This window comes from Ochotona princeps, chromosome 27 (assembly GCF_030435755.1).
Source record: "Ochotona princeps isolate mOchPri1 chromosome 27, mOchPri1.hap1, whole genome shotgun sequence".
Classification (NCBI taxonomy): Eukaryota; Metazoa; Chordata; class Mammalia; order Lagomorpha; family Ochotonidae; genus Ochotona; species Ochotona princeps.
This window is the reverse complement of record NC_080858.1, coordinates 17922933-17941749: the sequence shown is the minus strand read 5'-3', so window position 1 is coordinate 17941749 and position 18817 is coordinate 17922933. Positions and strand designations below refer to the sequence as shown.

General features: G+C 45.4%; 1 protein-coding gene across 2 annotated transcripts in view; it reads right to left on the bottom strand.

The window, feature by feature from the left end:
• Positions 1 to 17132, bottom strand: part of LRP6 (LDL receptor related protein 6) — a 117392-nt gene extending 100260 nt beyond the window's left edge. Inside the window, exons 1-3 of one of the 2 annotated variants that reach the window (XM_058655788.1) lie at positions 16971 to 17132; positions 16493 to 16658; positions 4315 to 4708 (exon numbers count right to left, since the gene is read on the bottom strand). In XM_058655788.1, the coding sequence (XP_058511771.1) occupies positions 4315 to 4708; positions 16493 to 16547 (449 nt within the window). In that variant the 5' untranslated portion in view covers positions 16548 to 16658; positions 16971 to 17132. Of the gene's footprint in view, positions 1 to 4314; positions 4709 to 16492; positions 16885 to 16970 lie in introns of those variants that run through there. The other variant, XM_058655787.1, reaches the window with a different exon arrangement.
• Positions 17133 to 18817: the final 1685 nt, after the last annotated feature.

Genomic DNA, 18817 nt, shown 5'->3' with positions numbered 1-18817 from the left:
CAGTTCTCTCAGTACTCTCCGTACTGACTTCCACCGTGGCTGCACTAGCCTACGCTCCCACCAGCCCTGGAAGATACCTTTCTTCCCACTTCCATGCCAGCAGGTGTTGTTAGCAGAATTCTAAATGTAGACTAACCTCACTGGAGTTAGGTGGAAACTCAACGTAGTTTTCATTTGTATTTCCCTGACAGCTAGAGAGCCTGAACATTTTTTCAAATATCTATGTTATTACTTGCAAAAAAATTCATCACTTTAATGTGATCATGAAATAGCAGACAAACCCAAATTTAAGGACATCCTACAAAGGACTAGCCAGTAATCTGCAAAAAATATCCAGGTTAAAAGAAACAAACACATATATCAGATTAGAAAAGATGAAAGAAATAACCACCAAATGCAAAAGGAGATATTCTGGGCCAGAAAAAAGACTAATGTGAATAACAAAGCAATTTACATAGGATTTACAGATCACTTAATACTATTATTCTAACAATAATTTCCTGGTTAGACAATCAATTCATGATTATATGAATGCCAATATGAGGGGCAGTGAAAGCAAAACAACTGTGAACCATTTTTGCAAATTTCCCTTTAAGTTTTAAGTTCATGTTGCGCTTTTTCATAAGTTTTTGAATGAGAATAAAGAAATTTCTACAAAAGCAAATAGTCATTATAAGAAAAAAAATTAATGCATTAAACTCAAAATACGTCAAAGCTGAAGAATGAATGGAGATATCCAACTGGCTGGTACAAAAATTAATCAGAGAGCAGCCCACAGACATAAAGATATGGAAGCAAAATTAAGAGAAAAGGAACGGGGTATTAGAGGCCCATCAAACAAGATTTCTAAGGAGACCAGCCAGAATAAAAGCAAGAAAAGTAACGGGAAATAATTTCCCAGAATTAAGAAACAAAAAATGCTTAGATTTTTGAAATATTAGTTCTAGGGCCAAGTATGGTAACCTAGTGGTTAAAGTCTTCGCCTTCCACACGCCAGGATCCCATATGGGCACCAGTTCTAATCCTGGTGGCTCCGCTTCCCATTCAGCTCCCTGCTTGTGGCCTGGTAAAGCAGCCCAAAATGGCCCAGAGCCTTCGGATCCTACATCCTCTCTCTCTCTCCCCCTCTCTGTATATCTGACTTTCCAAAAAAAATAAATCTTTAAAAAAAAAAGGAATATTAGTTCTTATAAAATAAACACATGCCTACACACAGACAAGGGTAGGGCAGGCTGCAACACAACAAAATTCAAAAGAAGCTTCTTCATTATTTTTTTATTATTATTTGAAAGGTACATGAAGAGAAAGAGACCCACTTTATCCACTGAGTCATTCCTCAAATGTCCACAATAGCAGGGCCAGGATAAGGCCAGAAGCCAAAAATTCAGTCTAGGTCTCTTATTGGGGTACAAGGATTCAGGCTTTTTTTTTTTTTAAAAGATTTATTTTATTGGAAAGTCAGATATACAGAGAGGGGGAGAGACAGAGGAAGGGAGAGAGGAAGATCTTCCATCCATTGATTCACTCCCCAAGCAGCCGCAATGGCCCAGAGCTATGCCAATCTGAAGCCAGGAGCCAGGAGCCTCTTCTGGGTCTCCCACACGGGCGCAGAATCCGAAGGCTCTGGGCCTGTGTTTGTGCATTAAAAAAAAGTAAATAAAAAGCAGCTGTGCTCATGACCCCCGGCTTTAGGAGGCTCCGAGGAGCTGACGGACTCTCTCACCGAATTATGGGCAAGGAAGGCTGCTGAATGACTGGCACTGTTGGAGCCCTGGGAACTAGGGCAGACATCTGTGTACTTAAGGATGTGTGGAGGCCTTTGTGTGATCAGTCCATTTAGCCTAGGCTGAAGGAAGATTTTTATTTCTCCAAATTTGGCCTCTGTACCCATTTGGGTTAGTCACTGACGGCACAGACCTCAAACTCAGGAACAAGAAAATGTGCGAGAACAGCTGCTCTTTCCAGCACTAGCTTCATGTAGTTTGTCTAGAAAACAAACTTCTTATTTCCCCAAAAAATAAATCCGGATATCATCTCTTCTGCTTAATAAGTGATGTACTCTACCTATAATTACTAAAAAACCACAATTCATGAAAATAATCTAAGATCATTAACACTGACAGCTTGACAGAATGTATTTTTAAATGCACAAATTGAAAATGCAACTTTATATACACTCCACCTTGCTAATTAGCAAATGTACATCAATCATTTAACTAAACTCCAGTTATGTAAATTTTAAATCAGTCACCTGATAACAAAAGAGCTTCTTAATTTTTTAGATGCTAACAGTGGAGGGGGGAGTAAATTTATTTCTGTCTATTTCTACACTAATCACAAACACGAAAAGTAACTAAAGTATTTCCCTGTGTGTCTGACCAAACTTTTAGTCCTCAAAATAAAGATAACATTCACACTCAACCAACTTTAGAAACCTAATAGCAAGGCACATTCTCTCATTAAATAGAGAAGTGGCGCGGATAAATTAAAGTCACAGGAACTTAATACACTCTAAGTGGATAGCAAACTCCACTCTCTAAGACACTTAGCAAACCTGCTACCCAGAGTGAAGTTCATTCCTTTTAGGAGACAAACTATGATCCTTAGTTTATTCACTAAATTATTAGATCCTTTCAATACGCATTATCACATCATCATTATCCCTGACAGAGTTATCATCAAGGTGCTGTTTCAGAACTGTGGCAACTGAGCCATTTATACATGCATTCTTATTAAGAGTTCTCCGTGGCCCCTCTGGCTCATTTACCAAGCCTCACCTCTCTCCACATGTACTACAGGATGCAAATAAACACGAGGTGAAGGAAAAGTTGCCTCTCTCAAACACGTCCTTAAAGAGCCAGTGAACTCGTAAGGCTCACGCCCTCTCTCCCAAGAGTAAAGGCAGGGCTCTGAACATGCTCATCATTTAACAGATGCACAGGTGAACTTCAATCATCATTCCGAGAGTGGCAAGACTGAACTTGTCAAAAAGAAATAATAAAACAACTATTTAGTATTCATTCCCTAGTGACCACTGAACTGAATATACACATAGTATGTGTTCTTCAAAGCAGTGACTTTAGAAACATTTCAATACTCAAGACAGGTAAACTTTGTCAGCAAAACACAAACATCATTTCTCAAAAATATCTGAAAGATACTGCATGATTCTGCCATCAGCACAACTTAGCACACACCAACACCTGATACCTTGTACCCGAACGCCTGACCCTCTCCTACCACCACAGCCACTGCAACATTTTTTTGTCACTTCATTAAGTGACTTATTAGATGGCTTCAATAGATAACTGCTTAATTCTGCTTTTAAAAAAAGAAAAGAGAAAACAACACTATCTGTCCCTTCCAGAACACTGCCAGGTTTCACTGCACTACTCGCCAAGGCATTATTTTACAGTCAAAATTTTTTTCCTTTTTTTTTTATAACACAGCAACTTTTGCAACCCTTGTGGCCAAAGCAAGCCTAGAACAAGGAACACATTAGTAAAACTGTATTGCTTTTTTCCCGCTCAAGTTCTACCTTATATATAAAATTAATACACTTGCTTCTGTAAGTGAAATGAGTTTTATGGCATTTCAATATATGTAAAAGTCAAAGAAAATAAAATATTAAGACAGTCAGATTATGGGTTTTGCAATACGAGTGAGTAACTTCAGGCTAATGTTCAGTTAGCTGGACTTAGCCGTGACACACTGATTCAGTCAGAAACTATCAATGAACGGGACGCAGGACTGAGACACAGCAGCAGCAGAGACCATGGGGTCCTGCTCACATTTAGTAATGGGATTTATGCAGAGCCTTAGATGTTTCTTCTTTGAAAACCAAACCTTCATTCAAATATATGTGTAGCTAGCCAGAAATGAATTAACAACTTAATTTTCTTTTTTATTTAACACTAACTTTAGGAACATCTCAGAGTTTAATACAAAACACCAATATTGCAAAATGATTGTGTATATAAAAATGGTAATAAGATCTAAAAGATTTTCTCATCTTGAGCTCTTACTAAAACTTCCTTCCTCTCATTCTCCCTTTCAATTATCCTCTCAGAATTACAAAAAATAGAGACAAGAAAGCAAAAACCTAAAAAGGTGATCATCCTAGTGCCACTAAAAACGCACAAATATGTACTGAGAGACCTTACTTTAAGAATACAACCCTGCTTTCCATGTTCACATCTACTTATCAGACAAGCCCTGAGTCTAATTCATCTTTCTCTGGAGGGCTGTGCGTACGCAGCTCATGGTGGGGAACCAGGGAAAGGAGGCAATGACCTCTGGACATGATAAACTTACCCACTTGAAGGATCTAAGGCAATAGCTCTGGGCTGATCCAACTCTTGCCAAAACAAAACTTTTCGTAAAGATCCGTCTAAATTGGAAACTTCAATCCGATTAGTTTCAGAGTCTGTCCAGTATAATTTTTCTCCGAGCCAATCACATGCCAGCCCATCAGGGGACAACAATCCGGAAACAACGACATTCTGTACACTCTCAGTTTTGTTAAACTCTGTTCGTTTAATGGCTTCTTCACTGACATCACTCCAGTATATCAAGCCATGACCAAACACAAAGTCCACTGCAGCTGCGTCCTCCAAGCCTCCAACCACAATGGTAGCATTCTCTCTGCCATTTGTGGCATCAACCAACCGCAAGTCCCGCCTGTTTGCATAAAGCAACAAAGGCGCAGCTAGAACAAAAAAGAGAAACATGTAAGTAAAAACGAAGACATTGTATTGTTTCTAATAATAAATTTTCAATTCAGCATTCATGATCAAATAATGAAAAAACAAGAGTTAAATCAATAAAACACACACAAAATGCTATTTTTTGCAGGATCTTAAAAACAAAACAGCAAGAAACAGGAAATTAATTTCATCAGGATAGTCTGTTACAACTGTCTGTATGATGAAATCAAAAAATTCTGGTAATATCAAGAATCAGCAAAGACACAGAGTTCCTGAAACACCATTGGTGGAAACATAAAATGAGGCAGTCACTTTGGAAAACGGTTTGGCAATTTCTTACAGACTTGTACATACAATCCAGCCATTGTACACCTAGTTATTTATTCAAGGCAAACAAAAACAAATGTCAGCACAAAGACGTGTACATAAATGTTCACAGTAATTTCCCTGGAATAACTCAGAGTGGATTCAAGCCACATAGCATCCAAAACTATAATATATCCAAAGCTCGAATATTAAAGAATTATCTGTAAATGAAAGCTCAATCTCAAAATAACGCGATGAGTAAAAGGAACTAGGCAAAAAAGTACATACAGCACGCTCTCATCTGTAGAATTTAGGGGAGAATACAAACTAACACATTGCAATAAAAAACAGATCACAGGGCCCAAGGGGGATGGCTCAGGATCAGGTCAGCTCTGGCCACTGTGGCCACCTGGAGTGAGCCAGCACACAGAAGATCCTTCTCTCTGTAGATCTGTCTTTCCAATAAAAATAAATAAATCTTTTTTTAAAAAAAGTAGATCAGACTATTTTGCAGGAGAGGGGATGGGAGACTCAGAAGAAAGGATTATATAGGGACATGAAGAAATTTCTGTAGAGATGTTACTTTGATTTTGATTATGTACAAGCCAAAATTCATTAAATTTTATGCTTCACATGGTATGATTTATTCTGTATCAATTATGCTTTAAGAAAATATTTCAAATAAACAGTCTGGGGGCTGGCACTGTGGCACAGTGTCTGTGGTGCCAGCATCCCATTTAGGCAGACTGAAATTACCAACTACCCCACTTTCGATCCAGCTCCCTGCTCATGGCCCAGTAAAGCAGCGGAAGATGACCCAAAGTCCTGGGCAGCTGCACCCAAGAGAAGACCCAGAAGTCATTCCAGACTCCTGGCTTCAAACCAGCAGAGCTCCTTGCAGCCATTTGGGGAGTGAAGCAGCAGATGGAAGATTTCTGTCTATACTCTCTCTATAAATCTACGTTTCAAGTAAGAAAAATTAATCTTAAAAAAATAAAACAGTACAGCAGAAATAGTGTTTTCTTCTTAATTTTTTTGAAAGTCTACTTGAGAGGCAAAGAGAGAGAAGAGATATGGAAACTCCAACACCCTAAATTACTCTATAAATGCCAATGGCCAGAGCTGGGCCAAACCTAAGCAAGGAATCCAACCCAGTGGCTGGGAACCCAATCCAGAGCTCCCGTCTGGGTGGCAAAGCACCAACCACCTGAGCGATCCCTGCTGGATCCCAGGCTGCACAACAGTAAGAAACTGCAACAGACAGTGTGAAGCCAGCACTGAGACACTTTCAAACAGGCAGCACCTTAACCACTCTGTCAGCATCACCTCAGAGATGGTTCTTAACTACTTTATTTTGTGCTTTTTTAAAAACATCTGCTCCAAACTTCTGACATTTACTTCCCAGTATCAAGTAGCAATGAAGAGATCAGTGTTACACCCCCGCAGGTAAAGCCACCCCCTGTGCTGATGGCACCCCACCTGCTTCTGATGCAGCTTCCTGCTAACTGCCCAGGGAAAGCACTAGAGGATGGGCCAGGTGGCCAGACCCCTGCATCAAGTGGGAGACCCAGAAGACCCAGGTTCCAGGCTTCAGCCTGGCTGAGGCCAGACCACTGCAACCATTTTAAAGAAGGCTTCTTCCTCCTTCTCTCTCCCTCCCCCTCCCCTCTTCCTATCCCCGTTCTCTTGTAACTCAATGGTACACATGTTAGACATTCAGTATGTTCCATTCCAGTAAGTACTAATAACCTAACACATCTCTGGTGGAATACTCCCCAGAGCACAGGAATCCTTCACCTTTACCTACAAACTTCCTATTAGTTTGAAACTGTTCTGCTTTTCTGAAGGCAAATTCCATGCCTTAATCCTTTATTTTTAGCTAATCTCATTAAATAATTTCAATGAAGTACAAGAAAGATTGATGTCATCTATCCCCAATATCTTAACTGATCACCCCTAATCTCCATCCATCCTCTGACCTTGTTCTCAGTCTCAAATGCTAACCTGCCCTTCCCCCTATTGAAAGCTAAAGGAACACCAGACCCTGCTTCCTTTCTCCTCCAGGCAGCCTGGCTCCATCAGCTGTTTGCTATTTTTTCAATGTCTCCTGTCTCCAGGCAGGTCTCTGCTACCAGAAACATTATTTTAACAATTGTAACCTTGCCACCATTGGGAATAGTTACATTCTTCCTAGCCACAAAATCTTAAAATATTGATACTTCACATCATTAACTTAACTCCTATAGTCTAACTTCTTACCTATAAACTCAATTCAAACTCTTTCTCTAAGTCTGTGAAACCTAATCCTTTTCTCGGCCTTTTTCAGCCTTTTTCTCTGGCCTTATTCTCTGAAATATACTGACTTAATCACTTGGCACACAGGCAGATAGGAAGAGCTCCCATCTGTTCATTTACTCCCCAAAGGCCTGCGAGGCTTTCCACCTGGGTAGCAGGAACCCATTAACTTGAGCATTTCCTACTGCTTCTCAAGGAATGTATCAGTAGGAAGCTGCACACAGGAGTCAGAGCTGGGTCCTGAACCCAAGTATTCCAATCCAAGACGTGGGCATCTTAACTACTGTCTTGACAACCAGGCTAAAATGCCCAGCCCTGCACACAAGTCTTTGCATTTAACACTGCTGACTACATCCATACCTACATAAAGCATTCTTCTTACATTACACCACCTAATCTTCTTATTTGTTGGTTGCTCTTCAAAAAGGTCCACTGGCAACACTACCTAACCTATTTCCAAATCACCATTTTCATCTAACCTAACTTCTTTTGGGCCATGTTTTCCTTCCATTAATTAAATTCACCTCAAATCCTTCCAAAAGTCCTCATCAGCCAACAATAGACAATTCCCCTAATCTTACAGGCATGCTCTGGAGCAATCTTCAACTCTTCCCTTTTCCTGCAGACTTTCCATTACTCTCTTCTTCAGCAGGTCTTTAAACCCACCTCTTCTCCACTTTAAGAATCTCTATGTGACTCTAGATTTAATTTAAAGTTAACTACTAATGTTGACATTAACGACTTTCCTTTTCCTATTTCCATATACTTGCACTTTACCCAACTCCTAAAGCTTGCTTCCCCTTCCCTAAAAGATAAAGCCCTAATGATACCTCAGCCCTCCCTCCTGACTTCTACCTAGGACTCCGTATTTTATCACCTCTACTTCATACAAACAAGTTTTTACCACACTGTAACATATCACCACATGCCTGTCCATCACTGTTCCCTTTACCCCAGCAAGCAAGTCTAAGTCTTTAAAGTGCAGATTCAAATCTTATGTATCCTTTGAAGTTTTCTTCTTTGAGCCCTTACTACTGTTTTAAATACTTTTAAATGTGCTTGTTTAAAAAAAAAAAAAAGACCCATTTATTTTGCATTGGAAAGGCAGATTTTTACAGAGAGGAGATACAGAGAGAGATCTTTCCTTCGCTGGTCCACTGCAAACGGCCACAAGAGCTGGAACCGAGCCCATCCAGAGCAGGGGCCAGGAGCTCTCTCCCGGCCTCCCACACGGCTGCAGGTCCCCAGGGTGTGAGCAACCCTCCACAGCTCTTCCCAGGCCACAAACAGGGAGCTGGAGAGAAAGTGGAGGAGTCGGGACATGAACCGGCATGCCCACATGGGATGCTGGCGCTACAGGGTAGAAGATGAACCCACTAAGCCACAGCAATGGCCCCTGTTTTTTTTTTAATGTATTTATTTTTCACTCTTTTGAAAACCAGAGTTCACAGAGAAAGGGAGAAAAGGAGACAAGGTGGGAGGCACGATGGGGAGCACGGCAGAGAGATCTTCCATCTGCTAGTTGACTTCCCTAACGGCCACAATAGCCCTGGCTGAGCCAGTAGAATCAGGGACTGGGAAACCCATCCGGGTCTCCCACAAGAGTAACAGGGACTGGAGGATTCTGGTCATCACCTGCAGCTTTCTGGGTGTATTAGCATGAAGTTAGATGGAAAGCAGAGGCACAGGGACTGCAACCAGCACTCCAAACTGCACTGCAGGCACCTCACTAAGTGGTGGCTTCCTTAACCTGCTGTACAGCAATTCCTGCCTGCAGTATTCTTAAAAGCGTAACTCCTGGGCCCAGCGTGGTAGCCTAGTGGCTGAATCCTTCACTTGCATGCGCTGGGATCCCATATGGGCAACAGTTTTCACACCCCAGCTGCTCTGCTTCCCTTCTAGCTTCCTCTTGTGGCCTGGGAGAGTAGTCAAGGACGGCCCAAAACCTTGGGACCTGCAACCGTGTAGGAGACCTGGTAGAGGCTCCTGGCTCCTGGCTTCAGATGCTCAGTTCCGGCTGTTGTGGTCACTTGAAGAGTGAGTCAGTGGATGGGAGATCCTTCTTTCTGTATCTCCTTCTCTCTGTATATCTGCCTTTCCAATAAAAAATAAAATAAAACTTTTAAAAATAAATAAATGAAAACAAATTGGCTAAGCCCCACATGATGGAGCAGCAGATGAAGTTGCTGCCTGAGATGCCAGCATCTTACATGAGCACTGGTTCCAGCCCTGGCTGCTCCACTTCCAGTCCATTTCTCTGATAACATATCTGGATAGGCAATGCAGGATGATCCAAGTGCCAAGACCCTACCACTCACACGGCCTGGCCCAGACCTGACTGTTGCCGCCATTTGCAGCATGAAAACCAGAAATAGAAACTCTCCTTCTGTAAAACTCTGCCTCTCAAATAAACATTTTTAAATAACTAAAACATTCATCTGCCATAAATCCACACTGCTCATGAGCTTACAAATGCCCAACAATTGCCCAATACTTAGTAAGGTACAGATTATCTTTTCCAACAGTCTCTCCCTCCATAAACCAGATTCTTCACAGCTTAGATAGGGACAAGAGTTCATCTAAGGACCCATGCCATTTCCACCTCCATAATGACACGTGGCACTGGAACTATCGGGAGATCGGGGACAGCTCCCTGAATGCAGCTAATGAAGCAGTGCTCAAGAACACCCCGTGTGCTGCTGCAGCATAGTTACTATGATCCTCTAAGTTTGAGAATCACTCCCTGACTACTGAGCAGACACATGCCTCTTCTGAGGCCTCCTCGGCTTCTCTCAACTCCACTGAGGCCTTACACAAGAGACAATTCCTTCCTCAACTCCCCAACGTTCTGATATCTGATTTCAGTATCACGAAGGGCTTTCACTCCATCAAACGTTCCTCTTCTCTCCTGACTATAGCTTCACCATTACAGCTCTAACTCAGCAACTTCAAAAACGCCCAAACTGTGTCTAACAATAACTTAGGACTTCAATGTCCCCTTGAGGACCACAAGATCTCAGGATGCCAGCTCAACTGCGCCCCTCCCTTCCCATCTCTGCCTTGTAGTACCTCCCCCTCCCTGGCTGCTCCCCTGATTCCATGATCTGCCCTCCCTCCCTTCTAACCATCCTATCAGACCTGCCCCTTCGAGAACCAAACCCTCAATTCCCTGCAGCCACACAGGTTTGGGGCTCCCCAGGAGCACTGCAAAATCCCAAGGGACAGGAACCTCAATCTTTCATCTTCCCAGATGAACTCTGGAGATCCTCAGACACTTGTCTTCCTCAGTCCCTCACTCAAAATGCAGCCCACATTCCCCAAGAGATGACCCATCAAGCAGGAAAACCTCACCAATGTGAGTTACATGACTTGGACAAGGTGACCGATGAGTGTTATGTGAGACGGATGAGTTACGCGACTTAGCTCTCATACTAACTGAGCAAATGTGCTTACAGAAAACTACACCTTGATTGCTCTTAAAAAGAACACATTTTCATGGGCTATTTATTAGTCTGCTCTCAACTTAACCCCTCCCCCCCAAAAAAGGTTTTTATTTGCTTTCTAAATACTTTCACTGAGAGATCCTCTGTCTTGTAAGAATTTTCTAGGCTTGATGTTGACTTTATGTCTTTCCTTTAAAAAGACAAGTCATCTCACTTTTGAAAGAGCCAAGTTTCTTTACTGTCATGTTACTTCCCATGTTTACTTTTGAAATTCTTCTTTTCATCACTTAAGTATGCAGCCAAGTTTTTTTTCTTCACTGACCCATGATCCTATTTAGCCAAATGCTAAAACTATCTGATACTTTTCAATATTCTCCTCTTCAAAACCAAATCCTTAATGATGCCTTTTGCACCAACATCTGTCTGGGATTCCCCAAAGGACCCCTAGAAAATCATTTTTTCACCTTATCAAAGATAAACGTTAAAAACAATTGTTTTGGGCCCAGCAGCGTAGCCTAGCGGCCAAAGTCCTCACCTTGAACACGCCCCGGGATCCCATATAGGCACCAGTTCTAATCCCGGCAGCTCCACTTTCCATCCAGCTCCCTGCTTGTGCCATTATTATAAACACACTTTCTCAATTACAGAGTATTTTGACAAAAAAATTTTGTTAGATGTCATTTGCTGAGTTTTATTTACTTGGGATTTTTCATCCTCTTGTTCACCCTCCAAATGCCTATAGCAGCCAAAGCTGGGTCAAGCCAAAGCCAGGGTGGCAGGTTCTGTGCCTGAACCAGCACCATCAGCAGGAAGGCACTCTGACCGGATGCAGGTGCTCCAAGGAAGAGCTTAGCCCACTGTGCCACAACACTCACCCTTTGATAAATCACTTAATCAATACTCATCTTTAAGTATGAATAATCAGCTCATCTACTACCCAGCTTAGATTTGCAATAATAATCACCTACAATAGTGACAATGTTGCAAGCCTTTAAAGCGAAACAAATTTAGTAGACCATGGCCATTCTAGTCATATTAAACAAAACAGAAAAGTAACAAGAATTTCTTGGCATTTACTTCAGCTGCAAAAAAAAAGTTTAAAATGTTCAAAAACCACTGGCCTGAAACTACCAGCTGTTAAACGACTCCAAGGATGTAACAGACAATGAAAGCATTTTATTGGCCTTTCCTGGGCATTAATTTTCCTTTTAATTTGACTATCTTCCTAACAGCAACTATTATGTAATGTCTCCTACCGACTGCACCCTGCACTACCCCTCCACACTATCTCATCAAGCATCTCCACGGCCATAAGCTCCTCTCCCCAACTCAGCAACCTTCCACCAACGACACTGTCATGACGAGGGGTCTGCTCAGAGCCATTTCAGCAAAAACAGTACTGTTATCTCCATTCAACTCATCCAGACAAAAAACCAGCTTGCTTCTTTTGAATTTGCACTTACTGATTTTACCTGAGAAGCAGAGGGGGAAAAACACCTCCCATACCCCGAGTTCCCTCTCCAAATGTCCCAACACCCAAAGCCGGGCCAAGACCAAGACAAGAGCCAGAAGCATCATCCAGGTCTGGCAGGTGGGCAGCTGGGCCCCAGTGCTGAGCCGCAGCCTGCCACCTCCCAAGCTGGGACAGTAGAGCCAGAGCTCCAACCCAGGCCAGGGTTTCCCAAGCAGTGCCAAGGTTCTCATAAAATACCTTCCGTGGACATGTCCCTTTACACAATTTCTTTATAGTCAAAACAACAGTCCTTTCTGATCGCCCAAGTATATTTAAAGATATGGAAATCCAGCAAGGACAAACACCTCCAATCAGAGCAAAGAAGTAAAAATTCTGAAAACCTGAACCACAGGAAATCACTGCTAGCCTTTCTCTTAAGAAAAATCTTAAAATTTCATACCAAATTATTCTCTATGCAGATGAGAAACTCTAAGGCCACGTAAAAGAGCAAGGAAGAAAGTCACTATAGGAAATGATCCGAAACCATCATTCACACGAATCAGACTATCTAAGGCCAGGTTCTCCCCAAGTATGTTTTGGGGGAAAATGCAGCAAGGTGTTAATGAAGATTAAAAAAAAAAAAAATCATTGTCAAGCTTAGAGAACAATGGGTTAAAGAAAGTTACGTTGGTTTCTTTACATCAAGCCCTCTCAGTGCCCTTCCGGTGACATTACAAGTTGGGAATCTCCGAGAGGATTTGTTCCTCCAACGAAGAGGTCCAAGCAACCAGAGATTAATCCACCCAAGGTCACACAGCCAATTGACATCAGTAATCCTGGGTCCTGCTCTAAAATCTGTTCTCCTTCCCCAAGACTTCATATCTGATTTTGAAGGAGGACAAAGTTCTGCAACAACCACTCCTTTCAAAAACGTAAGGTGAGAAACCCTAGAGCTTCGGTTCCACACTGTGTACCAATCTCATGAAAACAAGTCTTTGACTTTTTCCACAAGCCTCCTCAGAGAAAGCTAAGACAAAGTAAATACAGTTTACACACACTGATGGTATTCCAAAACTAACATACACATGGAAAACGTTTTCTCTTGACTTTCGTTTTTTTGTACTTTACACTTGATAGCACCAACAGAATGTCTGTCTTAGAGCAGGAACCATGTCTGATTTGATACTATACAGATAGCTGACATATAGATTTTCCACACATATTTACTTTAAAAATTAATAGTAAACCTCTGTTTTATCAATAACCAGCTATCGAATCTTGATGAAATACTGTCTGAATCTGAGTTTTTCCAATTACTGATAAACTGGTTAGACTCAAATGTCTGGGTTTTTTCGTTTATGTTTGTTTGTTTAAGATTTATTCATTTTCACCAGAAAGACAGATATATAGAGAGGAGGAGAGACAGAGAGGAAGATTTTCTGTCCGATGATTCACTCCCCAAGTGGCCACAATGGCCAGAGCTGAGCTGATCCGAAGCCGGGAGCTTCTTCCAGGTCTCCCACGTGGGTGCAGCTCCCAAGGCATTGGGCTGTCCTCAACTGCTTTCCCAGGCCACAAGCAGGGAGCTGGATGGGAAGTGGAGCCACCAGAACAAGAACCGGTGCCCACAAGGGATTCCAGTGCGTGAAGGCAAGGACCTCAATCACTAGGCTATCACACCAGGCTCTAGACTCAAATTTTTAAGAAACTATGGACATTACCCGTTTTATACTATAATCACTACTTTTGTTCACAAACAACGAAACAATGTAACAAAACATCTACAAAGGGGCCCCAAGGTAGCCCAGCAGCTAAAGTCCCCACATGGCATGCTAGGAACGCCAGGATCCCATAAGGGCCCCGCTTCCATTCCAGCTACCTGTTTGTGGCCTCAGGACCCTTCACCCACATGGGAGACCCAGAAGAAGCTCCTGCTCCCAGCTTTGGGTCAGCTCAGCTCTGGCCACTGCAGCCACTTGGGCAGGGAACCAATGGACCAAATATCTTTCTGTCTCTTCTTCTCTCTGTGTAGTTGATTTTCCAATAAAAACAAATCTTTTTTTAAAAAAATCTACAAAGTACTTCATATTCACACCTTCATTTGGCTATTCAACGAATCGCCCTGCAAATTCATCAGAGAGCTAGCATGGCGACATCTGACGTGAAAAAAACCGAGCCTGCACTTCAGAGCAGTTTGCTCTCAAGTAACCTCAGGCTTTGAACCTAAGACTCTGGTATTGAAAAACACCCCTAACTTTTTCCACTCCACCTCATCATCCAATGGTAGGTCCAGAGATTCAGCTTGGAAAACCACCGCCCTGGACTTCAGCTACTTAGAAAACAGGCCAGCAGGTCAGAGTCCCCCCAAAGCTCTCTTACACAATCCATCACACACAAAATGTTACAGCTCCAACTCTTCAGGGAAGAAAAACGATCTTGATGTAACCAACTAATCACACTCTTGGGACTCCAAGGTTGACTAAATATCAGACATTAGTAAGCAGGGAGGAAAACCTAAGTTATGAACAAAACACATCAAAGACAACTTTAGCTGAGATAATGTGCACACACTGTTAAGGGCAGTCAGACCACCTTCTACCCTCATTATGCTAGAACCTAAATAAAGTGAGGGCTCCACTTTTCAAACTGTTACCTCTCCTAGGTCTTGTGACACAGTAACATACTTCATTACATCCAGCACATCTCTGAAATCCCAAATCCTGCCTCAGACGTGCTGTTACACACATTCGCATCACTCATACCCTCAAAGTATTAACTGGGCAACCAGAAGCGAGCCAGGTTCTGGGTTCAGATCTACCCAAGAGTCTTGTAACGATCTGGCTTGCTTTTCATAATTCAATTGACTTTCTGCCTTAATACACACCCACAGTCTTACAGCACACGTAATTGCTTCTCACAGTTAACACCTTGAAAATTTCAACAGAGAATGTACTAGTAAAATACATGTACTAAAGAAAATATCCCTTCTCAATCCAAAAAGCCAATTATTACTCTCATTCCAAATACATCCAGAGGCACAGAAGTGACACATCCGCCGCGTTTATCACACAAGCTCATTAGCTACCACCCTGTTGTGTAAACTTGGTAAGCCTGGGAGAACTGTTGGTTACATTAGTAACTGCCACCCTCCAGAGATCCAGACCCTCCACACCTGCAAAGAACTGACCATGAACAGGAGCCAGAATTTTAACAAAACCAAAACGACACTTCGCATCAAGCAGGACTTAGAAATTCCTGTGCAGGCAACAGCGCAAGAGCCCCAAGTTTCAACTCCTCCAAGTTAAAAGAGCCGTGCAAACCACGCACGAGTCCAAGCCCCTGGTGAACTGTCAGCAAGCAGGAGTCCCAGCCTGCGTGTCAGCGCTGCGGGGCAATCCCACACTTCCCGGGCCCAGGAAACGACGGGGGGGGGGGTCTGCACCTCGGGGCCAAGCCAGCCACCCAGGGATCCACGGGCAACCGGCCCTTTAACTCCCGCCCGACCGTCCTACTGGGTGCCAATCGGGCACCCGCACCCTTGGCCCCGGAGCCACGTCGGTCGCGTGGCCCGGGATGGAAGCTTGGCTCTCTCCCTCCCACCGCTGCGCACGACCTATAACCCCAGGAGTCCCGTTCCAACGGCGCCCTCACCCAAGATCGCTCGAACCCAAGCGGAGGACTTTGGGAACAAGGCCTGGGAAAGAGAAGTCAGAGGGGCTCGAGAAAGTTCACCTCGGGGACACGGGAAAGACTGAGGGAGAGGGAGGGTGGGAGGAATGGGTCTTCCAAGGCGAGGGGTCAAGCAGCAAGCATCTCGGACTCCCACATTTTCCAAAAGCCAAACTACGCGCAAGCACCCGCTTTCCCTGGGGACTCCAGGCGGCAAGAGGCAGGCAGACACACACACACACACACACTCTCTCTCTCTCTCTCTCTCTCTCTCTCTCTCTCTCTCTCTCTCTCTCTCTCAGTCATTCCGACAGAACCGGCTGCCAACCCTTCGCCGACACAGGCAGCCCGGGTGGCCGCTCAGCTTTGTCCGCCCAGCCAGGCGGGGGGCTGCACGGCCCGAGTGCGCAGCCCCCTTCTCCCGGGCCCCTTCCTCTCGCCCCTTCCCCACCACCAGGCCTCTCTCCTCGCTCTTTCCCCTTCTCCTCCCTCGTTCCCCTCCCCCTCAACACACACACACACAACAAGGCCACCTCCCCCCTAAATCCCACCAACTTTCCAGTCCCACCCCCCATACACACACACACACACACACCCCAATACACACACACTCTACCCACCTCTCAAGAGCACACAGAAACTGCAGGCCAGGAGGCTCCTCAGGACGGCCCCCATCTTCCCTTCTCGCGTTCTCTCCTCTCACCGGCGAGGGGCGACCAGAAGAGGGGGAGGCGAGGAGCCGGGCCGGCCGCCGCAGCGACAGGACTGCACGTTCATGCTCTCCGGCTGCCCCGAGAGACCCGAGAAGAAAGAAAAGGGAAAGGGGGGGCACGTCAAGGCTCCGCGCGCGCCGCCGCCGTCGCCGCCCTCTCTACCGCGCCGCTCTGGCCGGGGCTCGCGCGACGCCAGCGTCTGCTCCCATCCCGCCGCCGCCTCCTCCCCCGGCGCCCCGCTTCCCCCGCGCCGCTTCTCTCATTCAGCCTCTTCCTCCGGCGCAGCGGCGCAGGGATACGGCCCTTCCCCTCCCACCACCTTCCCGGGCTGCCGGGCCGGTCTTCCTGCGCGCGGCCGACCCCCCCCCCCAACACACACACACACCTCCACCTCCAGCAGCACAGACAGGGGCAACCAGAGGAAAACGGCGCGCTGGGCCTCCGCTCCGACACCCCCGGAGACGTGAGAGACGCGCAGAGGCGAGCGGGCCCCGGGAAAGGCCGCCGGGCCGCACATTCCGATGGGATTCTTTCCCGGGCTGGCCTCCTCCTCCTCCTCGGCCCTCCCCGCGGAGGGCGTGAGGCAACGACGAAGCGCATTGGGTGCCGGCAGGGTCGGGACTACTTTCTGCGGCTCGGCCGGGCCGCCGCCTGCCCGGCTCTTTGTGAAGCGGCCGCCGGACGGGCCAGGTGGGGCTCCCCGAGCCCGGTGGTCGGCCCCTGGGCCTGCGGGCTGCGGAGGCCCGGCGACCCCGCTGCTCGCTCCGGGAGCCACGGTGCGTGCCGTCACTGCTCGGTGCGCTCGGTCTCCGGGGTTGGAAGTTGCTTTAGAACACCCTTTGGGGTTGGGAACTGGTTTGAATAAACCCCCCCCCTTTTTTTTATAAGGGGAAATGGGAACGCTGGTTGCACGCACTTTAAATGCACATCTAGTGAAGTATGTTGGTACGTGAAGGCGAAAGTGAGATTCCTGGGGTTTTTTGGCCGGGGGCACTGGGTTTGTTTGCTTGCTTTTTGCCCGCCCCCCAGCCTCACTCTCCCTATAACTGAAGATGTCTAAAAGCGCAGTGGAACAGAACTGAGTTTGCGTTTAAGGACGAAGGTTGGGCTTGCTTAGGCAGCCAAGGCTCAGCTTCAGAATGGCCCAGCACTTCAGCCTTCTTCCTCTCTCTGGCTTCTCCCTGGTGCCCCAAGCATTGGGGAGCAATGGCCCAGAGGTGCCCATGAAATGCTCCCACACCTGCACCGCTATCCCACAGCCTTACTGGAAGGCTGATAGTATAGCAGGTGCAGGTTCTTCCTAACGCCTTAGACACTGGAGGTCACCTAGTGGTCCACCACGTTCGCGGTCAGCTTTGACCCTCAAGAAAACTTGGGATTTGCAAATGTTGAGAAGTCTCTTCACTACACCAAGAAAAAAAAAATAAGCTGAGAGGAACAAGGCCACTTCGAGTAGTGTGCGGCAAGAACTGAACCCAACCCAGGTCGATGACTTCAGGCATGGCTCCTCCTAAGAAACAGAAGCAGAGGTCAAGGCCAGAAAGGCCTGTAAGCTCCTGGGTGACCAGAACAGCCACATCACTTTCCGTAAAGGCCCCCGTGGATGTCTGGCCACTCACTGTTCATACCTGCTTCCAAGAACAGGGTCAAAACTCTCCGAGTTCTAGATGCTCACCTCCTCAAATCATGTAACTGAGAAATTTGTCAGCAGTAATCTAAACAGTGTACCATTGTGCTAGGAAGCCAGGGAGGTCATGGAGAGAACCATGTGATACTGGAGAAAAAAGTGCTCTGTGGAACGGCAGGTGGCTTATGGTTCAGACTGCCCGCTATTAAATGTGTAGCCCTGGGCAAGATATTTAAATGCACTGCATCTCAGTGGTCACATTCTGTCCATTGGACCTAATTCTTCCTACAAGCTTGTGTTAGTGCATTAAATTGAATAATAGATGTGAACTACTCAATACACAGGTACTTCAAAAACTTTTGGAGGAACCAGCTTTGCAGTGTAAGGGGTAAGGTGCCACCTTCAAGCTGATATCCCATAGAGGCGCAGGTTCCTGCCCCACGTGCTCCGCTGGGGACGCCCGCATCCCAGGGAGTTGGAGTTGTAGCTCTCCCAGTTTCAACGCAGCTTCCTGCGAATGCACACCCAGCAAGGTAGCCGAAGATGACTTCAGGGGCTTGGGCCCCTGCCATCCATGTGAGAGATGTGGGTGGAGTTCTGGACTC